Raw genomic sequence first — 17,240 nt, forward strand, 5'->3', positions numbered from 1 at the left:
CTGCACGACCAAAAAGGAGAATCCAAAGAGTGGATCGCCTGCCAACAGCATGTCCGGTGATTGGCTGACAGACAGACTCAGGCATGGGATGCGCACGTACAGCTACACACATGCAAGCACTTTCAAACAGGAATGCAAAGAAACATCACTAAATGCACTGTAGAGCTGGAACCTACCAGATACAATGAGAGAAACATTTCACACCACAAACACTCAAAGTGGCATTTTTCTTAAGTCGTGATTTTTCTGGTTTCTTCCCATAATAAAGACTTTGAGTGAAAGCAGCTACGGTTACATGGACATAAAGGAAGGAATTTTAACAGTGTGATGCTACTGATGCTACAAGTCGTTTGCAGCATTCATCTACCAATATTCACAGTCCGTCTCAAGCTAGATGCAATTAGTTACATGACCTCATCAATAATTCTTTTCTGCAGTATTTGTTGTGAGACAGAAACTTACAATAACTGAAAGACGAGGGGTCAATAAATATTTCAGTCTTGCTCGGTGCTTTGCAGAAGCACGGTGGATTGATGAGCGCTGAAGGCCGAGAGGCCACCAGTGACCCCGGCTGCACACTGCGAGAGGGCTCCCGCTCAGACCCGGCGCTGTCTCTCCAGCTGGGATCACAACACAACGATGGAGCTCTGGTTTCAGATCACAAATCTGGCCTGGGGGCTGGGACAGCGCTCCCCCTGTGATGCTGGGCCTGCAGGGCCAGCGTTAAGGCAGACAGAAACCCTGGGGGGGGGGGTCAGTCAACCCACCTACTCTCAGGAGGAGGCAGCGACAAGCACAGAGGCCAAAGACTGATTGGGGCGGCCTTGGAGCACAGATTTGCTTTTTTAACTGCTGAGTTTGGGTTTGAGCCTCAGCCTACTACAGCTATTTCTGTTCAACGGGGTTTCCAGCGAGCTGCCCCCAGAGGCAAATTCTGCGCATAAATAATGTGCTATGAGGCCAAGAGGTGGAATCAAACAATACTGCGCGCCAGAGGAGGAAAATTTAGATGAATCGAGCAAACAACTCGGCCTTCACCTGCAGCAACGCATTTTTCTTATCGAGGTGGCAATATAGAAATTTCCATTCAGACACAACTAGAAAATCACACGTGCAAAAAAAAAAGACAAAGACAACTATCTTATTTTAAAAAAAAAAATGTTGTATCCCCTTATCCATCCCTTTCATAGACACCGGATCATTTTTCAGCGTTTTGGAGACGTGGAAATTCCCAGGAAGATGTATTGTAGCAACTTTCTGGGAAATATTAATATCCAACCAGCAGAGGAAAGGTAAAGGGAGAAGAGAAGGGATCGGGGGTGTACAGCGGGGGGAGGGGGTACAAACGATCAGTATCACGGCACGGTACCTGATCATAAAACGCCTCGTCTATTCAGCCCTTTCCAACCCACTGTGCACTTTTACCTCACTGTTTGACACGTTTTTTAAGCAGAACACACTGGCTCTCTCCTAAAGGACAGTGGAGATTTTGATGGGTGCTAAGAGCCCAGAATCATCCCCCCCCCCCCACCACACACACACACACACACACACTCCCTTTTCATAACGGCTGCACTGCAGATTCTCCACATCTGCCTTGCCTTACACCGCTTAACCCTGCTCTTACCAAGCCCCCCCATCATCTCTGCCTCCCTCCCGTGTCTCCACTCCCCCATCAGGATCATCCAAATATTTCCCCTCGCTGCTTTTTGAAGCTTCTATAGGTCACGGGACCTCATGCACAAATCATGCTGGCTTGCCGTGGGGGGGCCAGTCAGAGAGGACGGGAGTGAGTCAGACGCATAGAAATCCAATCTGCACTGTTTTCATACGGAGTTATTTTTCTTGCCAAGACAGCCATCACCAATCAGCGGCCGGTTCTAAACAGCAAGTTTAAGGAGCTCTCGCTCTAGATGCCGGTGCTGGCAGCTGATCGCAACCATATTCCCCAGCCACGCCAAGGGGAAGACACGAGGAGTAAATTCAGAGAGCCCTGACAGCCTGCAGTGGTTTAACATGGGGGTTAGCCCCAAATACATAGCTCTGGGTTTATGTTGATGGATGGATAACCAAATCCATTTCACTGTTTGCAATAAAACATAGATGTTAGTTTTTACACTGTGACACCACACTTGCTATGGGTGCTGAATTACGACGTACTGAGAGAGCAAAAAAAAATTCAGGAAGCCATCGGTTTTTAAAGGTTGTATTTTTGAGATGCAAGGGAGAGAAAAAAGGAAAAGCAAAGTCAGATACACAAAGATAATAAAGGATTTATCAGCTGTACGGTGTGTGGGCACAGGAGGTTCAATATCTAATGCAGGATTTTCATAACAGAGGATATTGGACAGGCCCTAAAACCATGCCGGTAAACAGGACAGACAGGGGAGGATGAGCCAGTGTGGACCTTCCCTCCCACCTGCAGAGCAAAACCAGTTCAGGGTGAGAGGAGATGCTGGGCAGGAATCTGCAAGTGCTGGTTAAAGTAATCACATTGGTCTCACTGCATCTGATCTGCAGTCTAACAGACTTCCAAACAGTTGAATGAGTAAATAAAGTGCCCCAGGGGACTCCCGCTGGAGATGGATTACCACAAGGGTGCACACACAAAAGGAGCCGAAGCCCCACAACCCGATGTGAGCTGCAGACAAAAGCCTTGCACTGGACCTCGACCAGGGAACTGGCAAACTTTATTAATCTCATCCTAGACTGAACCTCCTGCTACTGGAATTTATGCACTTATAGGCAGGACTCATGCTTGCTGTGAATCTGAGCAGGTACACACTCCGTGTGTATCTGCTCAGATTCACAGAGATAGGTACACATGCAGGTACGTGTCTGTGTCTATCTATCTCTGATTGTGTGCATAGGTAGGAGAAAATCCCGCGTGTGGTTTGTACTGTGCACAGATGCTGGTGCAAACTTTGAAACATGGTGTCCTGCAGATGCAAAAATGCGTGCCCCTGTGTGTGAGTGTGTGTCTACTCGAGTGCACAGACCACATAAGATGACTCTCATGCTCACTTGGCTGTGTAGCTCGGGTCTTGAGGGGACTAAGGGCCACGGCATTCTGTAGCCCAATCCCACCCCGGCCCCATTCTTCCCTCTTTCTAGGCCTGACACAAATAAAAGGATTAGGAGCCCCCGTTTCCGTCAGGCCCTCCATTCAAAACAAAGCTCCGACCAGCTTAGTGTCACACTTAATGATAAAAGTGCAAATCTCTGTCAGTCACTTTGGGCAGGAATACCGGTATTTGGGGGCTAATCTCATTTGATGAAGATTAAAAGGGTTAAAAAGAAGACAATGAAATGTGTTATGATGCATCTGTGCAAAGAAATAAATAAAAATAAATAAATAAATCTACACTGCTGTAATTCAAAGGACCAACATAACATGACGAGGTGCTGAAATGTGTCTTTTACAACGCAGTGTGAATGAGAGACAGTGGATCTTGCTTAGATTAAAGACAAAAGACAGAAAGGGGCTGAGAGAGAGGAAGCAAGTGCCCATGCACATGCGCCCACACCCTCACAAAAAAAAAAAATGTGGGGTGTATGTAGACAAACACACTGCTCTGCCCATTCCCATGTAGAGCTAGAATGTGTGACGTGAGTGTGAGAGTAAGCCTTGGGCACACAACAGTCTGAATGCAGCACTTGCCACTATGATGCCAGTCCTCTCTAGTGTATCTGTGAAAAGCCTACGTGTTGGAAAAACATTCCAGAGTGGGATCACATATACACAGTTGGGGCCAGCGGCAATATCGCGAGCCAGCAGCAGAGGCCATGTCTCAATTTCTCATGCCCGTTCGACCTGCCAGCCTGAAGGAACAAGTGTGGCCTATTTCCAGGCTATAAAACCAGACAAAAGATGAAAAGATCTGAAATGTAATCAGAAGTGTTGCTAATAATTAGGAACTGTTACCCTCTCAGTGGCACGTGGAAAACGATGCATCCTTTAAAAATAAGTCATTATAGTAGCTGCAAAAATCCGGCTACTGAAAATGCTTGCTGTCCTGATTTAAACATGTAATCTGGGAAATCAAAATTGAAAACATTTGCTGAGCGTGTGTATTTTTTCGGCTGGCTACTTTAAAGAGGCCATTACAGTATTTCACCGATTTAGCCAAAATCTAATTTGTAAATTGCATTTAATGGTTTGTGGTTGTCGGACTTTTTGTTATGAAGAGTTGTCACGCTGTGAAAATAAACCTGAAGGCCCGAGGACTTGGAACCGGTAATGAAAATCCCTGCATCGCCGAGTCGAGGGCTTTCTCTCGACCGTCGCTGATTAGCATTCCCGACTGACTGACATGTCCCACTGGCTGCCTAACTGCTGGCTTTAGGAGATGAGGTTAAATTGTGGCTACCAACAAATTGCACGCCTGAGTTCCTCTGCACCCCTCTGCTATCATCCAGTGTAATGTGAGCACACCAGGCAGATCCCTCTGCAGATCCTTCTCCTCCCCTGCACAACAGCTCCCCCACACAAAGCCACAGAGACCTCTTTCCACATCCCTTGCCACCAGTCTGGCCTCTAAAGTGGTGATGGGCATTACCGTGGCTGAGCCTCTGTGGCTTCCCATAGCGTCCTGCAAAGTGCTTTGTGCTCCAACTGTTGCTACACACACACACACACACACACACACACACACACACACACACACACACTACTCATCCCCTGCACCCAGGGAGGACTAAAACACAGGGGGGAAATGCCTTTAGAAACAGGAAGATCAATGACATCACTCGATTTGATAACAAAATACTTGAACTTGATATTTACTGATAATGTCAGAAAGCCACTGGCAGACAAAACCAGTGAACTCTTTATGGATGTAACTTAAAAACGTACAACACCTTTTTTTTAACATGTAGAGCTCACGGAAAAATTAAATATCACACTTTATGGGAACTAGAAAGGACAACAAAAGAAGAAGAAAAAACCCACAGATGCTGGTAGTGATGCAAATAAACACACTTTAACAGGTCTTTTTAATGGTCTAAATGTGTTTGGGGGGCGGGGTGGGGTGCACAGTTAGTAAACCATGAGATGACAGATGATGCATCCTAGTATGCTGCTGGGACAGGCCGAGCCATGTTGACATAAAACCCAATACTTCCTTACAGAGGAACGGGCCAGCTTCAGCTAGCTCCTTGCCGAGCACTAAAAATTCCCAGAAAGCTGAAGCAATATTATCCAGTTTTGTGATTCTAACATTAGATTTGTCTCTCCGTAGAGGTCTTGTCTTATTTACCCAAGAGCAGCAGCTAAAGACACATTTTTATCCTTTTTAGGCAGAATTAAGGAATAGAAAGTTAAGGAAGCCTTCCACACACAAAAAACAGTAATACACACTCGCATCTGCCTGCAGAGCCGCCTGTGAAGCACTTTAAAATACACAAGGACAGTCTTTAACTGCAAAACTACCCAGCTGCGCTGGCAGCACAAAACACATCCCGGTGGCTTTTTAAAAAAATTATTTTTATTTCTTTATTTTTTAAATGTTTGCTATCCATATAGTGAGTGTTCACAAGTGCCAGGCCACACGGGAGTGTCCTTGTGAGTGTAAAACACACACGCACACAAAATGGGTGAGCTAACACAGAAACCCAGCCGTCAGCATCTATCCGGCACACACACACACACACACTGCTGCCGCTGCTGCGTCCCAAGCACGGCTAATTAAAAAACAACAATTTCACAGGAGGGCGCTCCAAACTGTTCTAAAAAGCACCTCTCAGCACACCGGGGGATCGTCCTGGAATACATGGGAGGTAAGACCGGTTTTGGGAGCTCTTCTTTTATGGCTTCATCACCGCTGTGTTTTTCTACTGCTCATACTACCGTGACCTGAATTAAATTTAGCCTCCAGCACGTAAGGTAAAAGATTTTAAAAAAAATATGCAGGCTGATGTATTTGGATGGCTTACAAATGGAACATTTTAAAATAACATGTTGCTAGACAATAAAAGTTTATAGAGCATGAGGGAAAAAAAATCCACTATGAAATGAGAGGTTTTTTATGCATCAGCGGCACCCAAAAGTAGGCGGCGTGGTGTATAATATAGTTAGTTAATGTTATGTTTTGTAGATGGAGCCTATGGCAGTTTCTAACAAGACAGTCCATTACAGGGGTGTTGTCCAACACTTGGGTTCAAATGATAAGCCTTATTACACGGCTGCTTTCAAAGCATCTGCTCAGCTAGAAGAAAAGCCCCCCCCCCCTTGGGGAAAAGATCTCTCTCTTTCTAATGATGTATAATTGACCTCCGAACACCAGGGCACAACAAACTCGGTCGGATTGGCCCGATTCCACACTACCTTTCACATACCGCGTGTCTCGTTTGAGCTTGTTGCTCCTCCACGACTACACCTCTCGTCCAACTGACAGCTCTTTGCCCTCAAAATATTCTTACCGTAAATACATTAAATTTAATTTTTCTTTTTACCTAACACGTCGACGGCCGCTTTAGGACTCTTAATACCATCAAAAATATTCCTCATTCAAAAGAAATAACAAAACAGATAATGGCAAGCACAGGTCAGTTACACACACTCGTGCATACACTCTCAAAGCCAACATATGGGAAAAAGACTAATAAAATCCAATCTCGTTACTATATAATTGCACTATATGGAGCAGGTTGTGTTGAACTGGGTTGGTGGGAGTTTTAATAATATAGTACACAATTGTTTTCCCCCGTCTGCACTTAAACCTGTTCCAAAGGTGTGAAAAAAGACTGCTTGCCAATTCCTTGATTTATTATAGCTAGTGAGAGCTGATTACGGGGCATGAATCAGTTGCTGTAGGAATGTTATTAGGCACGTAGACCTCTGTATGGCTAGGAGCTCTCTTCGCAGCCCAAAGCAGTTTGTGGGCTGAGAAATGCATCTTAAATGGATGTCATAAAAGTCAAAAAGGTGCCAATTACATCTTTAAGTATCCCATCAATGCAAATGGAATAAACAACGTTACAAAAAAGAAAAAGAAAAAAAGGCAGGGGCTATACTTGTGTCGGTGTCACAGACCAAAACCAAACCTGGGAGGAGTTAAAACAAACAAACAAACAAACAAACAAAAAAGGAGGTGGGAGAAGAATAAAAGACGTGATGAATAATAGCGTGTGAGAGCAGGACGGCGCCCAGCAGGTTGTTGCGTTTGGCTGCAGTGATCAGCTTTGCCACACAAGCTCACCAGGCAGAGAGGGAAAAAGAGGGAAATGGTCAGCTATATTCCAAATACGGTTCCTCAAGAGCATATCAGAAACTAAACGCCAGGCAGTAGACACTATCAGGCAGGCAGACAGAGCCTGCCAGTCTTGGCACGTCTGTCTTTATCTCTTCTTTTTACACACACCGAATTCATTTCAGAAATTCTCCAAATGGACAACGCTGAAGAAGGCATGAGAAAGAGATCCCTTCTCCCTCTCTCTCTCCCTCTCTCTCCCTGCCGGACTGTCTCAACTTCCAGGCACCTCTGAGCCGTGACGCCGTGACTCTGGTATCCCCTAGTTACTGCTATGAATTTTCCATTGTTATCAGCCGACTACACTCCTGTCACAGAGCTGGATGAATGGCACGCATGGCAATAGATGTAACTCTTTGTTGCTTGCACGGTATCTAACAGAGAGCCATAATGTCCCGGTAATCGAAGTAGAATTGTTAAAAAGGCCGGACACAAAAAGCTGAAAATTTAGTGACAAGCATGAAAAGCGCTCATGCGATGAGAAACACAGGCCACCCCAGGGTCCTCATAGGCCAAACAGCAACCCTCACTATTGTAATACTTGTGTTATTTAAGCTCACTATTTGCTTCCCTATATCTGCCATCTCTGCTGGTTTGTTATAATTTACTGATTCCATTCACTAATTTATTCTGCTTCACAGTGAATGCTCGTCCTGCTTTAAGTGTTTGCATGGGAAAAATTTAACACCTGCAATTTAACTTACATTTTTTAAAATGATTTCTGTCTTATGCCTGAATTAAAACATAAAGCTATTGTAGCTTTTAATTAAAAAAACAATGGGACAATTCCTTGTAGTTTTAAGACTGTACTAGTCTAATTGCACAAAAAATAAATACAATTCTCCTTTATTTTAAAAAATATATATGAGCATTAGCTGTAATAATAATTATGGTGTTTTATTTTCTCAAGCAAATGTCCAGATGAACAATCTGCACTCAGTCTGCTGATGTAATGCCGCAGTATAGCAATTTAACTTACAGCCAATTTTTTTTATTGTAATCATTATTATTATTATCATTATTATTTAGATATTTGGAAAAGCTGAAAATTTAATGATTACACCAGACTTATACATGCATGTATATATAATTTTATCTATGCACTTCGAATCGCGCTTGTGCACATGGCCGAACTTTTAATTATAACCTCAGCTTTGCAGGTTGGTGTAATTCTGTGCAATATTTTGCGCATATTGCTTTTCAATAAACGGTTAAATGCCTGCCACGCATTTCTAATAAACCAAATACGAATAAGAAGAGTTGGAATAACTTAAAACGGTAATAATGATATTATTATTATATTATTATTTTAACTAGTAAAATCTGATTACATCAATGAAAAAAAGTGATTTAAAGAATGAAGGAATATGAGCTGATCGGAAAATAAATCGTAAGAGCGCCGTAGTCTCAGACTACGTTTTCCATATTTGAAAAACTCTGAAGCGGCTGATGGTAAAGTGAAAATGTATGACAATAAGCGGAAAAAATAAAAACCAAGACTGCACCACGCCTGCATATTCTCGGGCCTGAGTGGGATCGCATCTTTTTGCTATAAATGCATCCGCTGCGAAGAGACAAACGTGGAAATATCGTGGGCCAGTGTGACAATAATAAAGCCAAGTACACGACAATAATATATGACCGCTAATGCGAGCAGCCGGAGTGCGAGTCTGAGCACTCTTATAATATTAAATATATTTTTTTTCTTAACAACGAAAAGACATTTTGTTTAATTCCGTTTTCTCTTTTTTAAATATGCATTTTACACGAAGTAAATATAAACCAACGGAGGAAGGAGCGATGGCAACAGGTTAGTTTAAGTCTCCTTATTTCCACGGTTACATCTTTTTAAAAATTCAAATAGCATTTTATACTACAGCTGAATGACGTTTCAGGTGCACTTTTGCGCACAGGAGGCCTCCGGGTCAGGTCAACAGAAACCACCCAATGTACCCATTTTTGAAAAAAATGATTTAAAAAAAATCACTGAATCACCAAAACAATGCGAAGAAATGCACACAAAGAGAGAGAGAGAGAGAGAGAGAGAGAAAGTGAGACAGAGAGGGAGGGAAAGCGAAAAGTCCTTCCCGGAAACTGTGCTTACTGTTGGTAGTCGTGTTTGCAGTAAAGTTTCCTTTCTCTGAAGTAACAGCTGTTGGTGAGGGGCTGTTGACACACGGTGCACTGCAAACACTCTTCATGCCACGAGGAATCGTTGACTCTCATCAAGAAGCGGTCGGAGATGGGACGCTGGCATCCTTCACACACGGATCTGTGATGACATTCAGTCCCTGGAAAAAGGCACAAGAGTTTCCCGTCAGAAAGAAAGGAAATAGGCCTGAATCAAGGACTGCAATAAGTGATAACTGATAAAAGCCCCCAAATCACTTCAGATTTTGCCAGTCTGTTTGAAGAAATCCGCTGAGGTTTAAGATATTATTATAAAGGAAACAGGGTTGTAATTGATTTTATTTACTCTTCATATAAGGCCCGAATTACGCCATCATCCAGACTGCAACAATAATAGTAATATATATAGAGAGACGTTTTTTAAAGGGGCTATTTCTCTTTATCTGGATCTGTTATTATATCCATTTGCACACATGAGTGCGACCTTTCGTCGATTTTGCATACTTTTGAACTGATATCAGGAAATAAACAGCAGTGTGGGCGCATGCAGAGAAAAGAAAATGAAATATTATAATGACATCCAAACACAAGCGAGCGTTTGATCGCGCAGATCAGAGTAATTTACTCAACAGAAAAAGAAAAAGAAGACTCACCGAGCATAACTCCGAGTGTGGCTTGTCCCGATCGCAGGGGATGATCTTCTATTTTAATGCCGTCTAGCATGATGCACGTCTCGGACTGTTCACCCGCGGAGAGGCGCTCCAGTGACACCAGACCTGTTGCAATATCCATAAGAATACGGTCAGACGTGACAAGAAAATCCCGGGCACACAGAGCTGATCGGAGGGGGAAAAATGCTGTGTAGGAAGCCGTCTGAGGTCCGTGTGGGATACAGCCTGCAGCTCGGAGGAGGAAAGGGGAAAATAAACTAAACTGTGAGGAGGAAAAACTCGACTTTGTGCTCGCAATGGCTAAAAGGTAAAGGCAGTTAAAAGCTGGCTATGTAAATCCCTGATGTGTCAGAGAAGCGTGCAGGAAGACAAAGCTAATAAGAAACTGTGGAAACTCTCTGAACAGTCACCTGTTATGATAAGAGGACCGAGGAAGCTTTATCTTCTCGTCCCTAAGCCGACGGGAGAAGTCTGGAAAAATGTCTTCACGGGATTACGGTCTCGCCAAGGAAAAAAGCGCAGAAGTAAAAGTTGAGAACAAATCCAAAGATAGTATAGTGTGTGTGTGTGTGTGCGTGTGTGTATGAATGTGTGTGTGTGTGTAGGATGTCCCGGCAGTAACTCTTTGGAAGTAACAGAGACGGTTGGTTGGTTGTGCCCCTGTCGCTGCAAAAGTCTGAGATCGAGATTGAAGCGAGTAGATCCTCCCACTCCTGCATGCATGGCTACACTTTTTTTTCAGTCCTCCATTCACTGCTATTGGGATGCTATTGGAGCAGAGTACAGTGAGCTCCACACAGTCCAATAACAACACACAGACAGGCAACCTAAAGCAGACAGCCCAAAGTGATATTTTACTGAGGCCTGACCTGCCATCATAGCAATAATAACAACAACAACAATAATAATACGGATAATAACACAATTGAAGTATTATTACATTGTGTGGTGGATTAAATAATGCGCCTTTTTGATGCCATAAAATGCCCTCCGTGGACTCAGTGGACATTTCTTATATACTGTGAAAAAATGCATATGAATTTAGGCAGTGTGTGTATGTGTGTGTTTGTGTTTCCACGCTCTTTTGTGTATTGTCTCCAGTGGAAGCTGCTGTTGCCTTTCAGCTGATGCACCTGGCGATCAGTGGCGATAACAGCGGGCTGTCCAGCACGGAGGTCGCCTCTGCCAACCACAGCTATTCATCTTAAGGAAGGTCAGAGAGGAAAAAAAGTAAATAAATAAATAATAACTGATACGATCTTCCTGACAATAAATACAACCTGTTTATTTAAGAACTGATCTTTATTTAAATTTTATTATTATTAATATTATTATTTAATGTGAGGATCCCACAGCAAAGTAAAACGAACCCCCATATTACAAATACTTGAAATTATCAGTTAAAAAAAATCCACGTGCTTTCTAAGGTACATTAATAAAAACCCACGAATTCAGATTTCACAAATAGAAAAAAATAAGACATTATCAGAAAAAAAATCCTTCGTCAAGGTGCGATCAAGATGTTTAAAAATCTGCGGAGGGGTACCCTAATGCACTGAGGCCTGCCTGAAATTACAGGGCTGCTAATGAGATCGTCCACTGTGTCCCGTGACACGCTGCGTGGCACAATGTAATATACTTCTATAGCTACACACCCGGGGTAGGCAAAAATAAGAGTGGACACATGGAGAAGGCCGGGGGACAGTAAATATTATATTATAGTAAATATTATATTTATATTATACTGGGGTGAGCTATAGCTTTTTGTGGACTTTATTTAAAGTGTCATAACGGTTCCACGTAATAATAATAATAACAATATATTTTTAAGTAAACTGTGCAAATAAACAGGTTTTTTTTTTTTTACATAATTTAATGTAATATTTCCTCTCAGGAAAAAAAAATGGACCCTTAAAAAAAAAAATCATATGTCAGTATATCACATCTCCACAGCCAGTGTTTACCTTCAGTCCAAAGGCCTGCTGTGTGTTGTTTCTTACAGCCTTTGTGAAGCATCAAGGAGATGACCTGTAGCCCAGTTTGGGGAAACAGAGAAGAGATTGTTGGCGTTGCCCTCTGCTGTTCAACAAGAGAACAGCTGCCGATCACTAAAACACAGGCGCAGAGAGGAGATTTCACCAACGGTGGCAGTTTTAGATGGATTTAACCATCGCAGAAATGTTTACAGCACACCGAAATCTAATATAAATATTTAAATTCGTTGCATTTCTCATCGGAGGACTCGTGTTCTTGCTAAAATGAGGACATACCTGCCACTCATGAAGTCATCCACCCCCGGTTTGCTTGGTTTCCTTCCAGCGCTTCTATCAACATGGGGTCAATTACCTCCGCCCACTATATTGGATTATCTTACCACTAAGCAGCATTAGGAGCGGAGGACTACCAATACAATATAATCAATACATTTAAAGAAAAGGAAAGGAAGAAAAGCATGTGATACCTCTCCTCCCTCCATTCATTTAGCAGTTATCGGCCAGGTCACTCGCGTGAATGAGGACATCAAACATTCATTCAATAAATCAATCCGCCGACTTTCAGCCTGCGGTGTTTTAATGAGGCACTACATGACAAGCCCTCCCTCGCCTTCCAGGGCGGAAAAAAACGTTGCAGCAGGTGTGCAGAACAGAAAGCAATGGTCCCTAAAGTTAGGCAATTTACTTTAAGCTAAGCAGAACTGTTACGTCCATCGGAAAGGTAAGAGATCATTATAATGCGCCCTCAGAGAGGCTAACGTTCCTGCAGGAGTTCGCTGTAATTCTGGTTTCAGGCTTCACTTAATAATTCTGAAAGTAAAAACATAAAAAAAAAAATAATAATAATTTTAATAATAATTATTTTCATTTCAATTGGGGAAGTAGCAAAAACGTGATTCCACACTGGAATTATCGCGGAAGGAAAGTTTTTTTTCTTCTTTGAAGCAAAATAAAACTGCGGTTTTTGCGCAAACTTTTGCCTTCTATAAAGTCAAACTTTTCAATTTCATTAAGGCAGAATTTAAAAAAAATGTAAGGAAAGTGCATAAGGAAGAAAGGAAATAAATACAGCCCACTCGCAGGAGTAAAATTAATGTATCATAATTAATCAGTGTAGGCCGATTAAAAAAAACAGAAGAGAAAGCCTACTGCAGGAAAGGGAATGAAATAATTACGATAATTTCATCAAATTAAAACACCGTTTTAAATTTAATAAAACTGAAATATGGGCACAAAAAATACGGACAATCGTTCTGCTTTAATTACATTTACACTGCGGTGTGTTTTTGGGAGGCACTCACAATTCATTCAGTTTCCAGCTCAGAGGATAACTCCAGCAGTGCCCGGCCTGCTCTGCTTAAACCCGGAGGCTACAATCAATGCAGCGACGCAAAGTCTCAGAAAATCACCTTTAAAACGTAAAACTATAATCCATATCACCCCGCATGTGTGGGCCGGTAATACTGCGCTGCACCTCATCTAATCCCCCCTTTTCTTTACCATTATAGGCTCATTTATACTAAAACGCTCATATTATTAATTATTCCTAAAACAAAGCTCGCCGATAAGATTTTTTTTTCTTTAGAAAAATAAATAAAACACCTCAGCGAAAATGGGACGAGCATTTCACATCCTCAGAGGTAGCAAACCAAAGCCATAATGGCTCCCTAAATTGCAGGGCTTGAAGACTTTGATAGTTAACTCACTTTGATCTTTTAATGAGTCTAAGCTCTCCACGATGCCCCCTTTTTTTAAGCTCGAATGAAAAAAAAACGCTCACACACACACTTCCTTTATTTTTTTGTTGTTGCTGCCGATCTGCACTTCAACACCTACAAAACCTTCACATTGAGCAGCAGCGGGCAGTTTCTGAGCCTAGAGAGATTCAGCGAACTGGGGGAAGAAATGTGTCATATTCTTCTTTTGTCTTCCGTGGGCCATTACTGTGGCTGTGACAGAGTTTCAGAGGGAGATCACTTTAAAAAAAATTTGTTGTTTTTTCTCCCCATCAAGTCAACGGACAGGCTGAGCCTCGTGGATCAACAGGGAGGATTATTATAAAGGTTTGAGCGTCAATTTCCGATCAATCAGCGGTAAATTAATTTGGGATACTGAATGTTTTCTGCACTTCTTCGTTGGTTTCATGGGCTAAAAAAATTCATGCAGCTATAATGTGATTTCAGACAGTGAACAGTCAGTGAACCACTGTAACAACAAACAGTGAGACAGCCCAGGGCCCCATCGGCCTGTGAGAGCCGGGATATAGGACTACTAAATTTACCTCGCTTTTAAATATTTATTTATTTATTTATTTGTATTTTACATGCCATTATTTTAAATACTATTCTTCAAATCGTTGGTGTAGTTACATAAATGTTACCATGCAGGATAACAAAGGAGTCATTTGAACTGTCTTTCTACCCACTCTGTCACATTTTCCCGCTTTTTACTCCACATTGAACCACACGGCCTTTCTTATTTTATTGAGGCAGCCCCGCCATCACCACCACCCCCAAAAAATGATAGCCCACTGCAGGATAATCCCAGCTCCCCGAGGATTAAGCCAAAGTATAATACAGCACTGTCAACTCATGGCTAGATTTGTTTATGTTATGATTTATTGAATTCTGCTTTTTTTTCTCTTCCTCCGCCACTGACAAATTTATTGAGTTCCTGACAAATGGCCTGACAGGCCCGTGTGGCAGCAAGCTGACATACAACTTTTTTTTTCTTTCTTTCTTAAAAAAAAAAAAAAATCTACGGTAGAAATGTGTTTACCTGCGTTTAGGCTACATTTGCTATGACGCAGCGAGCAAATTAAAGCTGTAATTGAATTAAGCTAATATGTAAAAAATATAATCCCACTTTCTAGCCACACGCGTATACCTGTAGCACTTCTAATGATATACTGGATGTATTTTTATGAACAGTAATTCAAAGTTGAGATTATTACTATCTGTATTTGTCTACATTTCCTAAAATAGGAAGCAATTCTTGTGAAAAGTACGCTGCTAGCCAAAAAGCATCGTTTAAGAACATTTTAATAAGTCGCCGTCATTTTTAAGGCGCACTTACACGCAGCGCTGTCGGTTTTCGTGACGGACCGGCTCATCTGATGACAGTGATCCACGATCGAGTCAGATTTATGCACCTGGTCAACTGACTCAGTCCGGACACATATTAATTCACAGCTATAAGGCGACACTGGAGAGAGAGCCACAATACTATCCCAATGACAACAGCACCCCCTGCTGGACAAAACTAACAAGTACAACAGTGGCCACGGCAACGTTTTATCGTCTCTTAAAGGTACATTAACACGAGAACGCAAAAGAACAGGTTAATACACATTATTTATTTATGTACTGTAAATACACTACAGTAATAAAAGATAATGTGATGTAATGTTTTCTGTAAAACCAAGTGAGCACAGCGTTTTAATTTTGCTTTGACTAATTTTGTTATTACCGTGTCTGGCTTTCAGTGAAGTATATACATATAGTTTTTATTTTTTTATTTTTTTTTTAAACTTTATGTTTGTCCTACAAGAACTCTCACCCGTATACTCTATTCTATTTATGTATTTATTTACTTATTATGGGCGTCCAAAATGTTTAAAAAGTCCTTGCTTTAATTCTTACAAAGAAATTTAAATGTATAGTTCAATGTCTGTACTTCTAATAATAAAATTACAATGTGTTATATTATTATTTCTGCATTTCTTTTATTTCTATCAATTATATATATATATATATATATATATATATATATATATATATATATATATATATATATATATATATATATATATTATATAACATCATCAATTTAAAAAAAATCTAAAATATATTATTCAGTTCAGTCTGAATAAAAAACATATAACTTATAACTATAACTATATAACTATAACAGCAAAGAAAGCCAGCTGTTTTTTTTGTTTTAACAATAAATATAATTTTTTTTTAAACTATTTTACTACTTATATATTATAAATAAGTACTGAAAGCATGTTTCTTATTGTATTATTACCATATTATTGTATTATTTGTGTTTTATGCATTACTTTTCAAATTTTGCCTCATCCTACATATTGTTTTGATAGAGTTTTTGTTTGTATTATTCAATCACAGTTCACGAGACACAACAAAAAGCATGCACACCTTCTGTGTACTTTTGCAGAAGTCAAGGACCTCTCACTTGCGAGTTAATGTTGCACCGAGCATTTAATTACCAAAGCAAAAATGGCAATCTTTAGAGAATAATTTACTTAAAAATAAAATAGAAATAAATGATTAGTAGGTTAAGAGTATAATAGGAGCATATAACTATATGTAATTAATTCATGAATTTACATAAAGTTATTGAATTATTTCCCCTAAAATTTCTGTGATCATTTTTTTCTTTTCTAAATATAATTAATATATATATTTTTTAACTTATTGTAATTTGACTGCATTGATGCCAAAGTAAAGAAGAAAATAAACGTTTCCTTTCAACATCAATATAATTAATATCACTTGCACATCATAGATTCATAGTTTTTCTTCTTTTCTTTTACAAAAAATGCAAATTGAATAAGGCCTCTTCTGCACTGGGTTATGCAAAATAATAAAAAACAAATATCAAAATGTTTCATGAAAGCCTAATGATTACTTTTCATTTTCGAACGGATTACCTCCAAAACATTTTAAAAGGCTGGTCAAAGTTGGACCACAGATGGCAACAGATGAACATTATGAAGCCCAGCAATAACAACATCTTTCTATTCTGTGATGTGGGGATCTCCCTCTTCCCTTTCTGTTTAACTTCACACACAGGCGATGGCCAAAAAGTCTTCATGTGAGCCTAAGCTGTTGAGACACATGAGGAACAACTTACTGCATGGCAATTTTAAACTAAATTAAACCATGGTCTCCAAATGTCTCCATCTGACGCACACACACACACACACACACACACACACACACGTATTTGTGACTTTCTCTGTTGATGAGTTCCTAAAGAATCTTAAGCCTTCGTCCAACGAGGGCCATTAAATTTCCCATGCAGAGGTGCAGAGTGTGTGCAGTACCAGAACAAAACAATGAGAACACTTTAAAAAAAACACTTTAAAAGTTTGGCTTTAAAACATAAGCAACAGATGTTATATTGTCGTGGTGGAGCAGGATGCATGGTATTTGTTGTCACGTGGTTGT

General features: G+C 40.8%; 1 protein-coding gene across 6 annotated transcripts in view; it reads right to left on the reverse strand.

The window, feature by feature from the left end:
• lmx1bb (LIM homeobox transcription factor 1, beta b) overlaps positions 1 to 15,223 on the reverse strand; it is a 51,115-nt gene extending 35,892 nt beyond the window's left edge. The window contains exons 1-5 of one of the 6 annotated variants that reach the window (XM_084946160.1): positions 15,121 to 15,222; positions 12,016 to 12,079; positions 10,462 to 11,254; positions 10,034 to 10,156; positions 9,355 to 9,541 (exon numbers count right to left, since the gene is read on the reverse strand). In XM_084946160.1, coding sequence (XP_084802286.1) covers positions 9,355 to 9,541; positions 10,034 to 10,103 — 257 coding nt within the window. In that variant the 5' untranslated portion in view covers positions 10,104 to 10,156; positions 10,462 to 11,254; positions 12,016 to 12,079; positions 15,121 to 15,222. Of the gene's footprint in view, positions 1 to 9,354; positions 9,542 to 10,033; positions 11,255 to 12,015; positions 12,160 to 12,321; positions 12,478 to 12,512; positions 12,648 to 15,120 lie in introns of those variants that run through there. The other 5 variants (XM_084946155.1, XM_084946157.1, XM_084946159.1 and 2 more) reach the window with 5 other exon arrangements.
• Positions 15,224 to 17,240: the final 2,017 nt, after the last annotated feature.

This window comes from Perissodus microlepis, chromosome 12 (assembly GCF_051167445.1).
Source record: "Perissodus microlepis isolate ML-2025 ecotype Zambia chromosome 12, ASM5116744v1, whole genome shotgun sequence".
Classification (NCBI taxonomy): Eukaryota; Metazoa; Chordata; class Actinopteri; order Cichliformes; family Cichlidae; genus Perissodus; species Perissodus microlepis.